Consider the following 23,095-nt stretch of genomic DNA (forward strand, 5'->3'; position numbering starts at 1 on the left):
CCGACTTGATGGTAAAACACGTGTCATTGTACTACCTGACCCCCCTGGACCCCCTCCTCCTTCGCTTTCTCGCACACGCCGTGATACTGCGCTCTGGAACCAATACCTTAAGGATGCGGACACTATGAATTACACGGACTGGGCAGCTGACACGGTGGTCACCCTGAACTGGGCAGGTGCTCCGGTGAATGTCCCAGAGAAATATAAGGCCATGGGTTCGGTTGGAAGCGGGTTCGCTGCTACTCTGCTCCCGGGAGTACAGGTCGTACGAAATACTGCCTGGATCGACTATCTGTTGTAGAATCAGCAGAGATTCATTAACTACACTCTGGGGGCTTTGGGCCTCATCCGGGATCAACTCCATGCCACATCTCTGATGGCGGCCCAGAATCGCTTCGCCCTTGATCAAATGAGAGCCCCAGAGGAGGGAGTCTGCACCATGATTGGCCCTGAATGCTGTGCGGCTATTCCTCTTCATATGGGTGAGCGGCGTGCCCTCTCCAAGGTGCTCGCCCGTCTTCCGGCCCTACAGAGAGAGCATGTGGCCAACTCTGGTCATGGCGACGCGCTGCACCTGCCGTCCTGGCTTTCCTGGATGATGTCGGGCAGCTGGATGGCAACGATTGCTTGCCTTGGCACTGCGGTGCTGGCACTGTTTCTGTTGCTCGCCTTCATCACCTGTTGTATTGTACCTTGCACTCGCCGATTAGCCGTGTCGGCTGTCACCACAAATAACATTTCTGGCCAATATGTTGTTTTGGGTGAGGTGGTTCCACCTCAACGGGGGGTGGTTGTGTGCAGACAACAAAGCCAGGGCGAGGAAGCGGAGGTTGTATATGTCGACATGCGCCCGGATGTCCGCGCAGCCGCGAGTGCTGCGACTGATACAACTACTGATGCAGCGTCCAATGCAGATAGGGCAGATTCAGACTCCACCACTGGAAAAGACAATGAAATACTGGATGCGGAAGACGCTGTGTAGGAAGAAATACGAGAACGTTGTGAAGGACGATTACAAGCATATTACGGACATAAGGACAGTGATCGCATACAGTTCCAGTTCCAGCAATACAAGGTAGAGGTCGGAAGAGACCTATCTGAGAAAAGCGGGGACTTCACATCATGACTGTATTTTGGTGTACCAGCCCAGGACAACCTGACTCTAGCGCACTACATTCAGTTTCACAGTTACCCTGCACGTTTTACTTGCATAGCTCCGGCGGTACTGTGCGAGAACCCAAAGTCGTCCTGGATTTATTGAAAACTACTCCAGACCAAGCTATCATACAGATTGAACCTACAGAGGAAAGATTGGGCGTGGACGAGGAGGACCAACACCTGTGGGGATACTTAACAGTGACAGTATGACAATGGTCCATACAGAGCCAAAGATTACGAAAGGCTATGTTTGTACATAAGTATCCAAAGAATTGAGTAATCAACTGTAAAGACCCGATTGAGATAAGGGACCACCGGTAAAACCATCGGTCCCTTCCATAAAGTACCAAGCACTACAAATAAAAGATCAGAAGAAGATGAGATGAGCCATGCCCTAGGTGTAAGTGCTAACCTAACCTCTCCCTAAGGGCGGCCCTCAACGGTGCGTAAAGTACCTGGGTTGAAGACCATCAGTATGGAAAAGTACTAAACAACAGAGCATGAGGACGGTGACCAGTGTATTCAGGTACGCATCTGGACATAACTGCTGTCGAGCACTGAGAAAGGCTGGCAGGGTGGGAATTTTTTTCCTTGATTAGGTTTTTTCGCCCACCCCTGAATACACAGTAGCACAAGAAGAATATTGTATAAAACATTGCCCGAAGGATACAAGGCTGTAGGTCACAAGGACCTGGCCGAGAAAACTAGGGGAGCACGTTTCTCACATTGTATATGCATATAACCCCTGTAACGATAGTAGTTATTCTCAGCAACCTTATATAATCAGCATATGTTTTAGGTGTAGTGGGATAATCAGTATTTAATCAGTGATTACTGAGCATAATAAAACAAGGAAAAACATGGCAAATTATTTATACCTGATAGCAGGGCAACGGCGGAGGGGCGTATTATCACCAATTCTCCAGTTGCCCATTTACTATGAGGCCCCTCACCACATCACCCTAGAAAGTCTCCCTCAGGCACATCAAGACCTATTAAAAACCCATCCCGATAAGTGTAGTGTGGAAGTCATAAACGCAAGAGACTCTGACTCTGATAGTGGGGATAGTGACTCAGGGGAGGAGGAGGTGTATGGACAAAGGCAGTATGGCTTTGTCAGACTGACCCTCCGGCAGCTAACCCACGATGGACGAAAGGTGCGACAAAACCAATTCATACATAGATACCCTTTAAATTAGGAGGTGAGGCTTCCCCAAAAGCCTCAGAGGAGGGAATGTTGTAAATTATTTGGTATACAGAATATAGAAAGCAAGGAAAATAACCACAGGACGCAGAGGATAAAGCAGATTACCACATTTATTGAGAATAAGGAGGGCTAGTAGGAGAGTAAGAGGGACTGGTAGGGGAATAAGAGGGAGAAAAAGATTGATGGTAAGAGGTATGCCCAGGAGAGGGAATTGGGCTCAAAGGGTCATCAGAATACTCTGAACTAGGGGAGTCCATGTTCTCCATTGCCTCGTAGTCATCAGCAAAGTACAGAGAAGGTGTGTGGGCGAGGACCCGTTTGAGTGGAGGCATCAACCAGAGTAGCAGCTGGGCTGAGTCAATACCGTAGAGGAGGAGGAAAGGTAGATGTTGTAGACGGAGTGCGTAGGACGACAACCAAAAGAGCAAGGTCTGCAAATAGGTGAGACAGCTGTTATCTAGTGTTGAGATCAAAGCCCTCCAGTCCCTCTAGGGCAGCGAATAGGAAACCAAGTCCCGCGTTGTGAGCTGCATACCAAAGAACAGAGATAAGAGGAGCATGAAAAGTAGGCATTAACTCCTGGGATATGTGCACCTGGCTACTAGTAACCAAAATAACACGCAGCATTAAGTAGTAAATGAGTCACAAAAGGAAGGGAATGTGGCAGAAGCAGGGAGCTATCTATAGATCTATGGATGCACACACATAGAGAAGGTAAGGGAGAAAGTTGAGAACAAGACCAGGAAAAGGGATAATAACACGTGAAAGTCACAGATAAATGTAAATAATCTAGAACACTCACCCATATTTAATTCAGTGGGAAAATATCCAAAGACAAGCCAAAAAAGCAACAGAGACCCTCTTTGCTGTATGACTGGAAGACAAGTGATGGGCAAAACGGGAAGTACAGTTTTAAAAAACCCAACCCGGGCTGGGTCGATCCTAAGGGGATTGGGAGAGGGCTAAAATAGGAACATAAGGGTTAGGAAAAATAGATAGAACACAATTATAAGGGTTGCTGAGATGGGGCAATGACGAAACATAAGGGTTGTTGGAAACTGTACAAATACGGGCATAAGGGGAACGGGGAGTAAAAATAGTCAAACATATTGGTATTGGGAAATAGAATAAGGGGGCGGAGGCTCATAAGAAAATTGTATAAAAGGGGAGCCCCGCTCCAGGCTAGTCAGATCACTCTTTGGGATATCTCAAACGGTTTTGGATCTCATGTATTTGGGCTAAATAAAATTGGACCTTTGCTTTTCCTCACTCACTGATTCTGTGTGATATTTTTGAACCTGAAAAGGAGACTTGGCTGAAACAGCGTGAGTATACTTTACTGAAATTCCTAACTCGTGTTTTACCTGTACTGTATAGTGGACGGCAAATCGTTCCACAATATAAAACTGAAATATTTCTACGTTTTACAACGCGTGTAAGTAGTCGTGTCGCCGGAGATTGAGTTATCAGTGTCCCAATGTGTACCTGGTTAATTCCTCACCTGTTCTCACCTGTGCAGTGCTGATGATGGTGTTGTGTTTCAGACATGGAGTCCTGCAGGGTTCCTCACCATGTCCTGCTTTTAATCATCTTCATGTTCATCACAGGTGAGTGTGATTTCAGTCTCACTGCTCACACTGGACTCAGCTAGTTCCTCTTACAGTCTTCCAAACCTCTATTAAACATGTTTCAGGATTCATTTAATTTACTTCTTCAGGGTTTAATTCCAGAGTTCAGGGTGTCAAAGTGTGAAAATCCTTACTGCAGTGGATTTGATTATTTCTTTTAAGGAACAAACCTGAGTTACAGGAGAGAGTTACTGCGTCATCAAATATAAGAACCAATCAGGTTCATAGGTTTAATGGATAGTTACACTGTTTGAAAGTGTTCGTTTATCTGAACAGCACTCGCTTTCTTTTAGTGCTAATCCATAATAACAAGTGGAGAACATTTTAGCTAACATCAGTCTGATTCCTGAAAGAATCTGTAGTTCTCTTACGACAGGTTCTGGTCTCTTATGGTCTTCTAGTAACCAGGTCACATGTGCATCTTTTTTTCTTTATAAACACAAAGGGTTCTATAGGAAGGCTTTATACTGAAATGTGTATGATAAACATGATTTTAATTTAATATTATGTGCATGTATAGATTTATATTTTATTCTGTTTATCTGCTTTTCTCTTTCAGTATCTGTATCAGCTCTTAGTACTATACAGGTGACGTTTAATCAGACTGCTGATCTGCCCTGTCTACGGAAATGTTCTGGTTTGGCAAAATGGACTCTCATCAGTAACGGAGATGATGTAGTGGCTGAGTGTGATCAGACATCCTGCAGGTCATTAAAGGAGGGATTTAATATTTCCCATGATCGGTACCTGAAGGGAGATCTCACCCTCACCATCACTGCAGCTGATTACAATAATATCGGTTTCTACACGTGTAAGTGTGATGACGGAGACATTAATGATGTGCGTCTCAGTATCGAGCGTAAGTGTGTTTACCTGCTCTATAACTTATAAACTCTTACTGATTTAGGTTTAATGTGTTATATCACATTTACATCCAGTTAAGATCTTCAGTGTTTTTTCTCCTCAGCGTTGACATCATCAGTTCAGATAAACACTGGTGAAGATCTGAAGCTGGATTTGCACGTACCAGAGGGAGTGAAGGTGGTCTATCAGGGTGGAGATCCAGCAGATCCACATGGTGAAGAGATCTGCAGAGTGGATAAAAGCTCACTACACTGTACAGATGAATACAGACAGAGAACATCACTCTCTAACACAGTTCTTACACTGAGACGAGTAAAGTCCACTGATGGTGGTGTTTACACCGTCCGAGACACGGGGAATAATTAAGCTGTTCATATTTACTCAGTATCAGTGAGAGGTACGTATTCAGTGTGTGTGTGTGTCAGTGTGTGTGTGTCAGTGTGGAAAATTCAACATTTATCAGAATAAACTGAATTATGGGAAATGTTGAGTACAGATTTATGTTTGTGATGGTCTGATAACTGCAAACAGTCTGATTTGGGCATCTGATAATGGCTTTAATTAAATAAGGTCACATGACCATTTAGCCTACTAGTTATAATCAGAAAATGTTTTAAAGGCTAAAATAACATATAGAGCTGCAACAACTAATTAATAAAATTTATAATAATCATTTATGAAAATCGTTGTCAGAGAATCTCATTATGGATTAGTTGGTCTGCGCAGCACATGGTACATTTACTCGTGCGTTACTTCTGTTCCGAAAACACACTTACACTATGCATTGTGTACTCTACAGTCTAGTGTACGACGTTTAGAAAGGTAATATCATCTCAAATGGATTCCAAAAAAGTTTGCTAAAGGTATATACAGGTTTTAGAGCAACATCTGCTTCCAGCCACATTCCATCCCATCTTAATTTCTGAGAGACTCTGACTCTCTAAGATCCTCTTTTTATACCCAATCATCTTACTCACCTGTTCCCAATTAACCTCCAGCTGTTTCTTTTTACTAACACTTACTTTTCCAGACTTTTGTTGCCCTGTCCCAACTTTTTTGAGACGTGTTGCGACCACCAAATTAAAAATTACCTTTTTTCCCCCCTAAAAATAGTACATTTCCTCAGTTTAAACATCTCATATGTTTTTTATGTTCTATTGTGAATAACATATGGGTTTATGAGATTTATAAATCACTGCATTCTGTTTTTATTTACATTTTACACAGTGTCCCAACTTTTTTGGAATTGAGGTTGTAAATCCTGTAGTTTATTAATGGGAGCGATCTGTAAATGATGCATTAGTACCGAGGCCGCGTTGCTCCTCACTCGCGGTGTAGACGCGGTGATAAACAGTGGAGCGCGAGTAAGATCTGTAATGTCTAATTAAAACACTATGATCAAAGTAAACATAATTAAAACAATGTGTCTAAAGGCAGTGAGGAACAGAAACCGTAAGGTGCAGTGAAAGTGAGATTTTATTATTCATTTAGGACTGTAGTTTAATTATCAGTGCTTTTTTGTGCATCCAGTAAAATAATGCATAAATACTTATATATAATATAAATGAAAATAATCGTTAGCCCTAGTCTGAATATCCTACTACCCTTCTGTACAGTAGGTGAAAAGCAGTACACCAGAGAAGTCTGAATTCTCATTATTCACAGAACAGTAGGTGGGAAATACCTGTATGACTGACTGCTTCCTCCCAGATTTTGTAGTATAAATATATAAACTGGACACTGTGGATACTGTGCTATCCCATAATGCAACGGGACTGAATACGGACTTACAGTGAAAGAGCTGACAGAATCCGTGCTGCATAGTAAACGCATATATATATATATATATATATATATATATATATATATATATATATATATATATATATATATATATATATAACAGTTGCAGTTGTGTTAATGTAAAATTTTAATCTGAAGTTTCGAACTGTGTGTGTGTGTGTGTGTGTGTGTGTGTGTTTGGTGGTTAATTTATTGTCCCTGTAGGGAAAATAGGTTGCATTGTTGTCTTTTCTCACTTTAAGCATGTGGTCAAGAACTGTACTAAGGTATTTATAATATATAACTGATTGAACAGGCTCCCCATTAATTCATGTAGAATGTGATATTTTCTGCTATCTGAAATCAGTAGACATCTCCTTTGGTTTGGAGATGTTTAGGAGAAGATTTCATTTCTCACACCAGTTAATAAAACATGCTCAAGCCCATGCTCTTCCTCCCTGTCATGTAAAAGGATCACTAAAGCAGTATACTGCATACTTAATGATATATCTATTCATAAAAGTACTTAAACAGGAATTAGTACATAAAATAAATAATTACGGTGATAAAACACATCCCTGAGGTGATCCGATTAAAGTCATCATTTTATCAGAAGTATCATCTACTGTATCTTAACCTGCTGTGTTCTGGAACTGAGGAAATCAGTCACCACGTAATCAGACTACTTTCAAGTACAAATGATTTTGCCAGTATAATTAATGTATTAGGAGAAATCTACAAATAAAACTGTAGCATGAGTCTGGTTTCTGTAAGTGAGAATGCAACAGATGCAATATAGTCAAGATTACATCCTCAACCGCCTAGAAGCTTGATATGCAAACTGCAAAGGATTTATAAGACTGTACTTTTTCACTAAGAGCTCAAAACACTTCATCACTAGTGATGTCAACACTATTGTAGATGTTTTCCATAAAGCAGGAACAATACCAGTATTATAAGATGCCCTAAAATATCAGTAAAAACTGAGTCTAACTGGCAGCACAGTGCTTTAAAACATTACCACATATCTTATCTGGGCCTGGAATTTTACAAGGATTACATTTTCTAAAAATCTGACTGACCTCTGATTCAGTAATATAAAGACCAGTGGAAAAAGAGTTGTAGGTAATAACATCATTGAAACAGAAGAAGAAGACTTTATTGATCACATATACATTACAGCACAGTGAAATTCTTTTCTGCACATATCCCAGCTGGTTGTTAGGACGTTGGGGTCAGAGTGCAGGGTCAGCCACAATACAGTCCCCTGGAACAGAGAGGGTTAAGGGCCTTGCTCAAGGGACCAACAGTGGCAGCTTGGTGGTGCTGGGGCTTGAACACCTGAGCTTCCGATCATTAACCCAGAGCCATAACCTCTGAGCCACTACTGCCCCATGTCCCTACATCGACCTTCATGATAGCAGAAGTATGAGTTAAGTTGATTGGCCGGGATGTGTGTGTAGGATAAAGTCACTAAAGCTAATGGTGTGTGTTTGTGGGTGTGTGTTTGAGACAGATCAGCACAGAGACCAGGAGTGGTGGGTGATCATCCTGATAGTGCTGGTGGTGGAGGTGCTGCTGCTGGTTGTTGGAGTCTTTGTGATAATCCTGTGCCTGAGGAAACGACTTGAGTCCTTCCTAATGGAACCTGTAAGTACCAGAGACCTGCATGACTGTGACATCAGAGATCACATGACTGTGACATAAGAGATCACATGACTGTGCTGTAAACAGAGTAAAATCCACCGCACATCCCCCTGATTAGATGCCACCCAGTCACTGCATGGACACTTCCACAACAGAAATATAATTATCTCCTATAAATGACACTTTTACTGTCAGAATAGTTCCACATTTTATTCAGTAATGTCACATGATCACTGAGAGAGAACACTTCACCCTTTAAACATCAGATTATTCGTAGTTTAAAATATTTATCTGAACACTCAGCATTACATACCCTGCTCTGACTCTTTAAAAGTGAATTCCTCCAGTCTCACACTGAGAAGGAAATCCTCTACACTTTCTTTATAAATAAACACTTTAAACTGAATTTTATTCACCAGGCTTGGAGGAGATGTGATGAAGTTACTGAGAGTAGGCATGTGGAGCTGGTGAATAGTGTGTAATCATTATTAATAGTGATTAATGACTCTCTCTCTCTCTCTCTCTGTCTCTCTCTCTCTCTCTCTCTCTCTGTGTGTGTGTGTGTGTGTGTTAACTTGTACAGAGGAACAGAGAGATGAGCTCAGAAACAACAGGAAATAACAGTGATAAGATACCTCTGGATGAAGATGAAGGCCTACACCGGGATGAATCTGAGACAGCGCTGGACTCACACAAAGAGACTCAGAAATCTCCAGGCCTCATTTATAAAGAGTTTCCCTCACAGAAACTGGAATTTATAAAGAAATACTTGGTGTGAAATTGCCCGTATATTTACAGAAGCTTTGCCCCATGTGTAGAGCCATCAGTAACAATTTAGAAACAGCAGGAATTAGCGACAACCTGTGGATGTGTAGAGAATTACAGCTAAATGTACAAATCACTGCTTTATACTTTACACTTCATATCCAATAATGCAGTTCCATAATAACTGCTTCCAGGCTACTGGGACATGAGAAGCATTAAAGCATAACAGCATTCTCAGGACTTTATTTATAGATGTGTGTAGAGCAGGTAATTATCTGTTTCTGTTCATTTAATTTCATTTCTCCAGTGAACTATTTGCAGTCAGCAGTGTGTTTAATCCCCTCTCTGAATGATATAGTAACTGGTTATATATTGGTATGAATTGTGGGTAATTACAGGCTGAAAACAGATGAGAAGTGATTCCACACATTCACAGATTTATTAATAGGTTACAGAATGACAGCTACAGTCATTATTCCCCAAATAATAGAATAATGTAAATATGTAAATAGCTCGTTTGCGGTGTCTGGATTAAAGAAGGCTTCAGAAAGTCACATCAGAAAGTAACACATTTTGATCTGCAAACGATCTTCCTGTAGTTGTGGAAATGGTCATTAAATGGTAACAGCGCCACCTGCAGTACTGGAGCAGTCATACAACATGACCAGTACGAATGTGTGTGTGAGCTCATGAAGGTGGTTTTATCTTCACACAGCGCTCACACCCCTCATCTCCATGTTCCATACACTGAGGCCTTAACACAGCTGGAGTAAACATGTTCAATCTTACAGTGTTGATATTCCAGCTCTCTACTCACTTTCTGGAAACAGCTGAGTTCATGTTATACAGTACTGGTTTTTGTTTATTTTATATAAACAAACATTTTTAATATATTTTTTTAAAAGGAACCCCAACTATGAACTCCTGTAGGCCTTAACACGCAATAATTTCCCTCTCCTATTAAAATACGTTGTTAGAAACACAAATATGTTAATTACTTTAAAAATCCCCTCAGTATCTGTGCTTTTAACTTTATATAACCCCAAATGTCATCTGCGCTCCTCTCGAGCTGGTTTACTGGCTGTCCCACAGACACGGCTGTGATCTGTAGGGGAAAGGGCTTGCTCATGCTAAGCTCCTAGACTGGAATGCACTCATATTAGAGATGTACATAGTTTAAACATTTTTCATTTTTAGGTTAGCATTTTCTTGATGATTTTAACCATTTTGTATTCAAGTCTGTTTTTTGAATGTTCTGTGTTTTTAATTTTCTTGGTATTTTCTTATTGTGTAAAGTGCCTTGAGAAGCTGCTTTAAAGGTGCTATATGAAAAATAAAGTTGTTTATTATTATTATTATTATTATTATTATTATTATTTAATAAATATTTTAACATACGGCGTCCACCATTACGTAACATGCGCAGTGCTCTCTGAGTCGATGATGTAAAATGGCTGCACTTGAACACTCAGGAGAATGAGCTATTAGCTGTTGTGTGCAATGTTCTAGCCAATACATACCCAAAGTAAAGTTAAAGCTGTTCCTGAATCATTTGGAGCACATGCATGGTTTTGGTCTCCTTTGAAAGCAGGACTAAATATTTTTATATAATTGGAATGTTTGAACCTTTGAAGTTATGTGTAATAAAGTGGAATGACTTCAATTACTGACCTCCAAACCTTCAGTAGATACCTCTGTAACAGACTACGGTCAAAGTCTCGCAGAGGCTGCAAACCAACCATATGGCTTCAGCCCGGGTGAGCACCGGGTAAGACACGATAGTCTTAACAACACAACATTGATGTATTAACATTTCCCAGCAGTTATTTTAGCACAGACATGTCACCCCAAAACCATCTCAGCTGGCAATCTCCACCACCAACATACATCAAGTATGATTGTTCATTTATGTGGACAGTAACCTTGAACACGTTGAATGGCAGCACAGTCTATGGGACATGACACTTTATTAGGGACATTGCACCCCCACTGTATATTAGTGCCTTAATATCATGTCTGTTAACAGTCACATCACAGTACTGTGCAACAAGTGCAAACATATTATCTTCACTGATGGGCTCTACAGTTAGGCCTCTACAGTTAGGGTTCTACAGTTAGGGCTCTACAGTTAGGGTGCTACAGTTAGGGCACTACAGTTAGGGCTCTACAGCTAGGTCTCTACAGTTAGGGCTTTACAGTTAGGGCGCTACAGTTAGGGCGCTACAGTTAGGGCTCTACAGTTAGGGTTCTACAGTTTGGGCTCTACACTAGGGCACTACAGTTAGGGCTCTACAGTTAGGGCTCTACAGTTAGGGCACTACAGTTAGGACTCTACAGTTATGGCTCTACAGTTAGGGCTCTACAGTTTGGGCTTTACAGTTAGGGCATTATAGTTAGGGCTCTACAGCTAGGGTTCTACATTTAGGGCTTTACAGTTAGGGCGCTACAGTTAGGGCTCTACAGTTAGGGCTCTACAGTTAGGGTTCTACAGTTAGGGCACTACAGTTAGGGCTCTACAGTTAGGGTTCTACAGTTAGGGCTCTACAGTTAGGGTTCTACAGTTAGGGCTCTACAGTTAGTGCTCTACAGTTAGGGTTGCCACCTCAGACACAAAAACCCTGGACTCCAGGTATTATGTGTTCAAGTCTTAATATAGATATTTTGATGTGAACTTCTGAAAACTTTTATTCTTTATTAGTTATAATTCTGTTTAATTTTAATAAAATGTGCTGATTAATTAATTTCTTTATAAGGCGGACCAGAAAAAGGGGGTTTTAGTTTCAGGGGGACTCTTACTGGAGTCGCACTGTATGGGGTTTCTGTGGGTGCAGGGGTTCAGCCTCAGTTCACTATTATTAATGTCTCTCTCTCTCTCTCTCTCTCTCTCTCTCTCTCTCTCCTGTAAATAAAACTGGTGTGCTGAAGTGTATTCCCCTGTCATTTTCAGTTTATGGGTTAATATGAAATGACTAAATGATGTCTGGGTGCTTTAGATGTTGATTATTCTGACTTTATTGTGAGTTTTGTATGAGGTTGAGTAATGAGTATTTGAGCTTTGAGCATTTTGTGTTCAGTGCTAGTGTGTGGTTAGAGATTGATGTGCACCGACTGATTTGATGAAGTGTTCCTTATATTATTTATTATTTGCTATAATATTAGCTTGTATTTTCTTATTTGTATGTCGCTTTGGATAAAGCATCTGCTAAATGAATAAATGTAAATGTAAATATTACAGAATAAATGGGTGGACTTCTCCTGATCCATCATCCATACTCCTGATCCTGCTTAATACTGTGTAGGTCCCATGTCAACACCTTAAACCCTTTCTCATGTTCCTCAAACCATTCCTGAACAAAGAGGCCACTGCAATTAGGGAACACCGTTACCCGAAAGTTTGGAGCAGTGTTTAGGGAGGTGGTATGTGTCAAAGTAACATCCACATGAATGCCAGGACCCACCATATGTGGTAAACAAATTCCTTTTAAAAAGTCCAGAACAGGTACAGGTTTTTGTGGAAGACATGGAACAAGGTGATGAAATAACACTGACAATGACAGAAACATAAAGACAGTAAAGATGTGTCCTCCATTTTGAGGCTGATAAAAAAGCTGTTTCAGTAAGATGCGGATTCACATTGCAGCCAGCAGGTGGCGGTAATGCACCATAACACCTGACACCTTCATGTGAAAGAAGAAGTCGAGCTGCATTGTTTTTTGTGTGTGCAGCAAATCCAGTTCACAGAGACATGGTGAGTTAATGTCATCTATTCTATCATCAAAAACTAGCGCGTGGTATAATAATAATAATAATAATAATAATAATAATAATAATGATAATAATACTACTAATAATAATAATATAATCTGCACCCTGTTTAGTGCACTAGATGTGGACAAGAAGCCCTTTGGGACTCCGCCTTCACCAGACAGTGGTGTTTATAATCAATGTGTATTAATTATATTTATCTGTTCCTGCGGATTAAATATCTGAGTTAATCTAGATGACATTGTGCAGAACATTAAGGAGAATATGAGAAATGTATCACATCACGATTCTCCAGTTTATTTCTACTAAACACGATATATAGGTTTATTCACAGACTGTACAGTAATATTGCATTAAAATACGGTATAAATATAACCGAGTGTAAATGCATTTGGGTGAGATTTCTGTTAAAATATAAATGTTCAGCAGCGCCATCTGCTGGCCAAATATACACACAGCTCTGTGGTTATCCAGGTTCAGGTTAAAATAACATCATAACGTGTTTAATATAAATATAACTTCTACACTGATACTGAAGACGTTATCTGACACAAGCACTGAACATATTCATCTCACTACACACTGTTTATTTTATATTCTAGCTAACCTACCAGCATTAACACGTTTCCTTCACACAGGTTGAGCAGGTAATGACGAGGACGCGTGCTGAACTCACTGACTCCAGGTAATTCTATTTAATTAGGTTTCTGAGATGTAGATTATCATGCTGCTGTAGATTTAATTCCTTATGGCTAGGGTTAGCTAATGTTCATGAGCTAGACACCAGTGATCTTTTGTGTTCGTATGCATGTAGTGACATAATTGTGTTTGTTTTGATATAAAGATGTAAAATATGGATGACGAGAGATTTGAGTACAGTAGTAAATACGTGAGTGTAATATAAAAACAGTTATATGGCTGATGAGGTATGGATAATAATGATATAGCACTATATGATATTAACTGATGGCCCACACTGAAAGGAACATTTTGAGGAACCCATTGGACACGTCCTCCCTTCAAGAAGCAGTGCCAGTAATCTCCATCTATGTGGCTGAGCGTTAGAAAGCTTCATAGCTCAAGGCTGGTGGAGGTGTGGATGAAATTCATGCGCTTCAGACTGGCGAACTGGGATAGTGGTCCTAATTTTTATTTTTTATTTTTTAAAAACTTTTAGAGGGTGTGTTCCAGTTACAGGACAATAATGTTCCTTGGCCCCTTCAGGAACTGTCTGAGACAGGGTTCTGGAGAGGAGACCTCCAGCCAATAATCAAATCATGGATTGAGGAGAAACAGTGTGTGTTCCATCCAGTCAGTGGAACAGTGGAGCAGCTCTTTACTCCTGCAGGAGATAGATGATGGGGATTGTGTTTGTATTTAATAATTTGAGATGGAGATGGTAATCCTTGATTCTTCTCCAGAGCACAGGTATTTCCATCCTGTTGTTTGGTTGATTGTTGGTGTCAATGGGGTTCTAGACCCTAAACCAGAACTTATGTCACAGAATGAGCCAATTTGACTGACATGGAAACCAACCAACCACAAACTGAGACATTCTGAAGCTTGTGCCATAAAAACATGGTCAAAGAATACATGTGATACGGAATGTCAGGGGTTAAGGATAGTGGTGATTACTGTGTGTATACACATTGCACTTTTGAGGGAAACAGGCTTGGGAATTCATCTCTACCTGGACGATTTGCTCACTCCATCTACACCAGTAGATTGGCTGCAGTGAACACTGAATCTCATTCAGTACATTTTAATCTTGAGAAGAATCCAGGGAGTAACTGTAGTGTACTTGAGTTCCAACCCTCTTCCTTGAGATCTAACTTCCTCTAACCAATACCTAACACACCTGTATTAGTTTAGATCAATACAACGATGAGAATGTCAGGTGGGCACCATTATGGTTGGAGCTAAAGTCTTCAGGAAGGTAGATCTCCAGGAACGGGGTTGGCGACCACTGCACAGGCCCTGAGTTGCAATTGGAAAGAAATGTTCTGGTTATTTATCAAGCATCAAATGACTCTTTCCCCCAACAATAATAAAAGTAAATAGCTTGTTGTATTTCAAGTAGTTTCAAATTTTTTTGTCTAATCGTCTTCTCTAGATATGAACAATGCCCTGTTGTACCCTGATGTCTGGATCAAGCTCTAACAGTCAGCAGAAGACTTCTGAAAGCACCACCCAGAGACAAATGCCTAGAATAATCCCGGCTAAAGGAGAGAAGTCGTATCAGTGCTCAGAGTGCGGGAAGAGTTTTACTCAGCACAGTACTCTACAGCGACACCAGCGCATCCACACCGGAGAAAAGACCCACCACTGTTTACTGTGTGGAAAGAGCTTCAACCAGCAGAGCACTTTTCAGCGACACCAGCGCGTTCACACTGGAGAGAAACCGTATCGCTGCTCGCAGTGTGGGACTAGTTTCGCCATACAGAGTAATCTGAGGCGACATCAGCGCATCCACACGGGAGAGAAACCGTATCACTGCTCAATGTGTGGGAAATGTTTTACTAACCACAGCACCCTCCAGCACCACCAGCGCACTCACACAGGAGAGAAGCCCTATCAGTGCTCTGACTGTGGGAGGAGTTTTACTGAGCACGGTACTCTCCAGCGACACCAACGCATCCACACCGGAGAGAAACCCTATCACTGCTTAGACTGTGGGAAGAGCTTTAAACAGCAAACTGCTCTCCAGCAACATCAACGCATCCACACTGGAGAGAAGCCGTACCACTGCACGCAATGCGGGAAGAATTTTATTCAACAAGGTCATCTCCAACAGCACCAGCGCACTCACAAAAGAGAGAAGGTGTATGATTCCACAGCGTGGGACGAGTTCTACTCACCGGACTCGGTTCACACCGTCATAGTCTGATTTATTTAGGTGCATTTAAGGAACACTACATATCTTACATTGTGTTTTTTGAATAAACTGATTTCCCTGTTTAAATTATTTCCATTTTCTGTTTCTTGCAATATTATACAGTCCCATCCAAAAGTATTGGAACAGCAAGGCCAATTCTCTTATTTTCTCTATACGTTGAATACACTTGGGTTTGAGATCATAAGTTGAATATGAGACGATAGATCAGATTTTCAGCTTTCATTTCCACATATTTACATCTAGACGTGTTAAACAACTTAGAACATTGCACAAATAATGCAATTGGTGACTGATGGGTGTTTCTTGCTGCCCAGGTGTTGTCCTGTTAAATTGATTGTTTAAAGAGTTAATAGCTTTGAATGTCTAATCTTGGTCTGAGCCCTAGGTTTCACCTGTGAAGACTGCATTTGTTGTTAAAAAGGCTAAACCAACATGAGGACCAGAGAGCTGATCATGGGAGAAAAGAGGGAAAATCAGTCAGAGGCACTGCACAAACATTGGGTATAGTCAATACAACAATTTGGAATGTCCTGAAAAAGAAAGAAAACACTGGTGTACTAACAACCAGACACGGAACGGGTCGGCCAAGGAAAACAAGAACAGCTGATGACATTAACATTGTGAGAGCTGTGAAGAAAAACCCAAAAACAACAGTTAGTGACATTACCAACAACCTCCACAGGGCAGGGTGAAGGTATCACAATCACAGAAATATAGAGGCCATACCACAAGATGCAGACCACTCATCAGCAGTAAGAATCAGAAAACCAGACTGGAATTCACAAAGAAATACAGAGATGATCCACAAAAGTTCTGCAACCAAGATGAACCTCTACCAAAGTGATGGAAAGACCAAAGTGTGGAGAAAGAAAGGATCTGCTCATGAGCCAACAAATACAAGCTCATCTGTGAAACATGGTGGGGGTAGTGTCATGGCTTGGGCTTGCATGGCTGCTTCTGGAACATTCTCAATAATCTTTATTGATGATGGAACTCATGATGGTAGGAGCAGAATGAATTCAGAAGTTTACAGGAACATGCTGTCTGCCAATTTACACAGAAATTAATTGGGAGGAACTTCATCATGCAGCAAGACAACTACTGAAAGAAGCTGCAGTAAAAACCACACAGGTAAGTGACGTCTCCAGGTGAAGACTCGAGTCTCGTTTGAGCTGCTGTTTCACGAAAGTGTACACTTCAACCAAGACATTACTGCTTAGAGCTAAGGATTGGGACAGGGCCACTCAGAACCCTAACCCTGAGAAGACAACTTTTAAGCACCCGAAAGTAAGTGGAGTCCGAGGAAAGAAAAAGTGAAGAAGTTGATGACTGTAGATCAACAATTATAGCACTTTCACTCCTATTAGTCCAGATGTTGAGTTTGAAGTGGAGCGAAATTTGATAACTATCTTTCACAATGCTGTTCAGTTTGTTTTATCACTGCACTTAATTAATCAAAAGAAATAAAAGTTGGCTGAGGGGCATGTAGCGCTAAAGCTTGCATTCACTGGTCAGAAATACAATTAATTAAAAAAAAAACCCTGCTGAAAAAAACCCAATAGAAACCATCACAGAAATTCTAATGGTTTCCACTACAAATATCATTACAAACCATCAGCTAACCATTAAAACCATTACCATTATTGGTCCTTAATGGTATCCACTGGACATAACATGCCACCAATAGAAGACAACAAATTACCAGTAGAGACCCAGAGGGACCATTACATTTCAATTAAAACCCATGCAATTCCCATTATAACCATTACAAACTCTATAAAGGTTTCTATGGTTTTTTTCAGCGGGGATGGTCCTAGGCATATAAAAGAGCACCTGATAATGGAAAACATGGAGCCAGTGCTCTATACATTACTATATAAATAATTCTAACAATAACTTGTTTAACAGAAGATGAGCTTATACTCCATCCAGCAGGTGGCAGTAAAGCAGCACAGCGGTGTAACTAAACGCCATGAAGTGAAAGCAGAAGGAGAACCCGAGCTGAAGTGTTGATACAGACCTGACTTCTCCATGAAAACATTTCTGACGCTTTTACACACACACACACACACACACACACACACACACACTCTCTCTCACACTCTCACTCTCTCTCTCTCTCTCTCACACACACACACACACTCTCTCTCTCTCTCTCTCTCTCACACGGTGAGTTCAACTTGTGTTTTATTCCTAGCAGTAATTGGAAATATTTTGCATATTAAAAGAGTTGAGAATATTTCTGCTCCACTGGAGTCTGGTCAGAGAGCGATATGGAAATATACACTACATGCATCATGATATACTACAGACCTGCTGACACTAAATAAATAAAAAATAATAACCTGAAAAACTCAATGTATGAAAAGATGAATTATATTCTTATTTAATGACTAGTGAAGTTGAGAAATAATGTCTATAATTATTAACATTTCTAATGTGCTAAATTATAATATCAGATCTACTGCTTCCAGTGTGAATGTAAATGACAGAAAATGTTTTTTATTATGATATCATGATATTTGAGCTGTATTTGATATAGACAGATGTGCACAGGTAAAGCTGCAGTGTGTGCAGAATGCTGAACAAGAATTGATGACAGAGAGAACTGGGATGATTGACCATGGTATCGGGAGAAATTGTGATAAATTCCTTCTGCGATGGTTATGAAGTGAGACGATTTAAACGTCTGCAGCATTAGGATGGAACAGAAGTGTGCTGTATCTCGTAATGTATGTTTTCTTTTCTCCTGTACGAACTTTAATAACCTGCTGACTGACTCAGAGCAGAGCTACGGAACATCGTTCTCTGACGTCTTTAATCTTCTCGTGTCCCTGCAACCGAGCAGATAAAACCGTGAAAGTCAGTACGTTTACATGGACAACAATATTCCGATATTTTCTGATTAAGACGATACTCTGATTAAGAAACTAGCATGTAAATAGAGATTATTGATGATCTTAATCAGATTAAAGTCATACTCGAAGTAAACACAAATGGAATTAAGACATGTGGAGTATTCCTGTTTTAGTTGCATTATCGACGTGCGTTACAGACATGTACACACCTTAATCACACTATTAACGTCGTGTGGGAGTTTTCACCGTATTGTGAAACAGGACAGTGTGTCCGAAACTGTGTACTTACCTACTGTATACATTTATTTCAGCTACTATATATTAGTTAAGTATGCGGTTTGGGACGCAGCCCACGGCTTCAAGCAGTCGTCTATTTGCACGTACAGCATGACAAATAATTAACTGCACTTGAAGCGTTCGTAAAAAATAAAAATAAAAACACCCAGAACTGTATACGGTCCCATAACGAAGACCAACTGTATGTTAATACGTGAAATTCTGAAGGGACGTCGGACGGTGTGGCGCGGTGACGTAATGACGTGTACCGTTAATCAATCTATGTTCTATAACATGTAAAAGGGAACATGAAAGGAGTATTCTAAAAGCGACTCATGTAAACACCTTAATCACAATATTGTCTCATTCAGAATAAGGTCAGTAATTAGATTACTGCTGTCCATGTAAACGTAGTCACCATTAACAAGTAATTTAGCAAAAAAAAACCTTACTACACACTAAAGCGAGTAACTCTAAATCTACTTATCTATGCCAAGTGTTTAATTCAAGTTAAGTATTAAAATTCAGTGGCACCAAGTACTAAGAAAGTGTATGTAAACATTTGACTCACTGAAAATCTAATATAGTAAATAAAAGCTGAAATAAATGTCTCTCAGCTTTTATTTTGAAATGATATATTATTGAAAAACAGTAGATATAATAATAGATTTAATGCTTGAAATGTGCAGAGTTGGTCGTAACTGTGTTAGTGAACGATACAGCTCTCCGTGTAGGAGAAGAATTACATCATTATCACAGTCTATAAGTGTTAGTGATCTCGAATTGTGCAATAAGAAGTATGGATTAAGCTTTGCACCATTTATCTTTTTACATTGATAGCGTTTAGCAGATGGCCGTACAGCAGAAGATCAGTAGGTCAGGGTATGAGAATGCCATTGAGCTAAAACACTGTAAATGTAAATAAAACACAGAAAGAAAAGAAAACACACAAGTCGAGGGATTTTATTTAAAATGTGTTCACTCCAGTGCTTGGTGAAGAGGAAAGTCTTTAGTCTTCATTTGAGGACCACCAGTGACTCAGCTGTTCTCCAGCCAGGGGAAGGTGAACACTCCTGTTTCAGTTGATCAAGAACTTCTTAAGGCGATGATGAGATGGTCAGGTGGACACCATTATGGTTGGAGCTAAAGTCTTCAGGAAGGTAGATCTCCAGGAACAGGGTTGGTGACCACTGGACTTCACCATTGCTACTGTGAAGCATGGTAGTGGCAGCATCACATTGTGGAGGTGTTTTGCTGGAAAAGGATACTGTGTATCCTGATGGTGGTTCCAGTCGAGCTGTGGATGGAGGATGGACGGGAGCGTGGTGCAGAATGGGGTGTGATATATCTGGTGCAGCAGGGGGGAGCGTAGCAATGTGGTGCTCTGCTGCACCTCTGCTCAACCATAATTCACAAGTCCAGAAGTACATTAATACCTTTACATAGTGTTTTATCATCTATTCTATTCAGTAATAAATGTTGTATTTCAAATAGCTTCTAATTGTATTTAATTTTTTCTAATGTTCTGGTCTAGATATGAAGAACACCCTGTTACAAGCTGATGTCTGGACGGAGCTCTAGTAGTGAGCAAAAGACTTCAGATACTATTTCCAAAAACACTGCAAATAGACAAATGCCTAAAAGAATCCAGGCCTACTCGGACTGTGGGAAGAGTTTTACTCCGACAGAACATCTCAGAAAACATCAGCGCATCCATTCAGGAGAGAAACTGTATCGATGCTCACTGTGTGGAAAGAGTTTTACTCAACAGAGTACTCTCCAAACACACCAACGCATCCACACAGGAGAGAAGCCGTACCACTGTGTCGAGTGTGGGAAACGTTTTAATCAGCAGAATTCTCTCCAGAAACACCAGCGCATCCACACGGGTGAGAAACCGTACTGCTGCTCGGTGTGTGGGAAGAGCTTTACTCAGCAGTGTACTCTTCAGCGACACCAGCGTGTTCACACCGGAGAGAAACCCTATCACTGCTCGCAATGCGGGAAGAGTTTTACTGAAAGAGATGATCTCCAGCGACACCAGCGCATTCACACAGGAGATAAACCGTATATCTGCTCGCAGTGTGGGAAGAGTTTCACACAACAAAGTCATCTACGGCAACACCAACGCACTCACACTGGAGAGAAGCCGTATCAGTGCTCGGACTGTGGGAAGAGTTTCACCGAGAGAGGCCATCTTCAGCGACACCAGCGCATTCACACCGGAGAGAAGCCGTACCACTGTTTCCAGTGTGGGAGGAGTTTTATTTCCCCGAGTATCCTCCAGCAACACCAGCGCATTCACACCGGAGAGAAACCGTATCACTGCACGCAGTGTGGAAAGAGTTTCACTCAACAAAGTACTCTACAACAACACCAACGCATTCACACGGGAGATAAACCCTATCACTGCTGCGAGTGCGGGAAGAGTTTCAATCGCAACAGTCAACTCCAACACCATCGCTGTGTTCAGTGACATCAGTGCGGAGAACATTATTTATATACTCCAACACAGCCAATAGCTAACTACACAATGTTTATGTGATCAGTTTAGCATTTAGGCTTAAGCTTTAAATTAGGGATGGAAGGATTGATCTGATTTAGATTGGAATCGGTCAAATAATAGTCCAGAAATTAACGCAAAATCATGGAAACTCCACAATATTTGGAGGAGCTTGCAATTTCTCAAAATAACCACAGATTTGCATCAAGAGGCGTCATGTGACATCATTCAGTTCAATTCAGTTCAGTTTTATCTGTAAAGCAATTTTATCTGTATATAGAAATATATAAATTCAGGATATAGATGTTAAATGTATGAATTTATCTCTAATGAGCAGCCAGAGGTGACGTGGTGAGGAAAATCTCCCTGAAACCATTTGAGGAAGAAACCTCGAGAGGAACCAGACTCAGAAGGAACCCGTCCTCATCTGGGTGACACCAGATAGTGCGATTATAAATAAATACACCCCTTCTATAAATGTGCTAATACTACATGATCAAATAGTGCAGTTGTGTAAGCAGGAAATTCACTACAGTTTCTACAGGAAGTCTGTTTTGTTGAACTTCTCCACTGTTCACTGATGGAGACTCGAGTGCAGAACTGTTTGTGGTAATTGTAGTGATAAAGCTATCACAGCATAACTGTTCATATGAACTGAGGTCCAGAGCATCTTTATGGTGTTTAAGTGGAACCATCCTCAGTAATCTCACTGATCTTTAGGCTGCACCATGTGGGACATCCTCAGCAGCAGCATGTGACTTCCAACTGATGAGAACTCCAACCAGAAGAAGGACATCAGGATGGATCAGGCCGGTCCAGAGAGCAGAAGGGGTCAGGATCACTGGCATCTCAGGTGTTAATGTGTATTTCTTTTATTTGACCAATACGGCCAGCTGATCCACGACATGAGAGTCAAATCCTGCTGTTTGTTCTGAGGGTTAAATGTAAATAGAACTGTGCACTGAAACATGTCAGTGCTTCCTGTCTGATTTTAATTTTGTGCCTCGTAGTGGAAGCAAAGCAAAGGATTTTACCATCTTGAGCTGCCGTCACTGCTTCATAGTAAACCCTGAAAGTATATATTTAGGTTCAGGTCTGTTGTGTTACCACACCTGTGAGTTACCACACCTGTGAGAGTACAGAATGTTGTATACCTGCGTTCCAACAATCATTTAACTTGCTGCTATTTGTTGCAGAAAATCTAAAAGTATTTAAGGCCAAAAGCATAATGTGAGTTGGCTACAGAAATGATCTTAACTGACAGTACATCAATCTACACGTCCATTGGCATCACTAATCAGGCCATCTATAATTTAAATAGTTTAGTAAATAAAGTCTATATAGCATATTTAAAGTTTGTGTTTATTGAATAAACTGACTTCCTTTCTTTGTTCGAGTTTATTTAGCACTAATAACTTGTATGAGTGTTTCTTCTTTGTCACAGCTAAGAAAGAAGCAAAGGTAAGATCAGTACATCCATAAACATTTGTGAACCTTCTGTCCCTCAGGGTATAAGCCAATGTGATGTCTTTTACTTACCTTTCATTTATTCCTGATACAACTTTCGTAAATGAAGACAACCGAGAATGTCCGGGTCACTCCAGACTCGTAATTAACATCAATCCATCCATCCATCTTCAACCGCTTACTCCTTCTTCAGGGTCACAGAGGAACCTGGCACCTATCCCAGGGAGCATGGGGCACAAGGCGGGGTACACCCTGGACGGGGTGCCAATCCATCGCAGG

General features: G+C 40.8%; 1 protein-coding gene across 1 annotated transcript; it reads left to right on the forward strand.

Moving 5' to 3' along the window:
• Positions 1 to 12,676: 12,676 nt before the first annotated feature.
• Positions 12,677 to 22,868, forward strand: LOC128610611 (zinc finger protein 420-like). Its single transcript, XM_053630029.1, has 4 exons — positions 12,677 to 12,799; positions 13,455 to 13,501; positions 14,930 to 15,637; positions 20,498 to 22,868. Exons 3-4 carry the CDS (start codon positions 14,939 to 14,941, stop codon positions 21,320 to 21,322), a joined length of 1,524 nt encoding a protein of 507 aa, XP_053486004.1. The 5' UTR covers positions 12,677 to 12,799; positions 13,455 to 13,501; positions 14,930 to 14,938; the 3' UTR covers positions 21,323 to 22,868.
• The last annotated feature ends 227 nt before the right edge of the window (positions 22,869 to 23,095 follow it).

This window comes from Ictalurus furcatus, chromosome 7 (genome assembly GCF_023375685.1).
Source record: "Ictalurus furcatus strain D&B chromosome 7, Billie_1.0, whole genome shotgun sequence".
Classification (NCBI taxonomy): domain Eukaryota; kingdom Metazoa; phylum Chordata; class Actinopteri; order Siluriformes; family Ictaluridae; genus Ictalurus; species Ictalurus furcatus.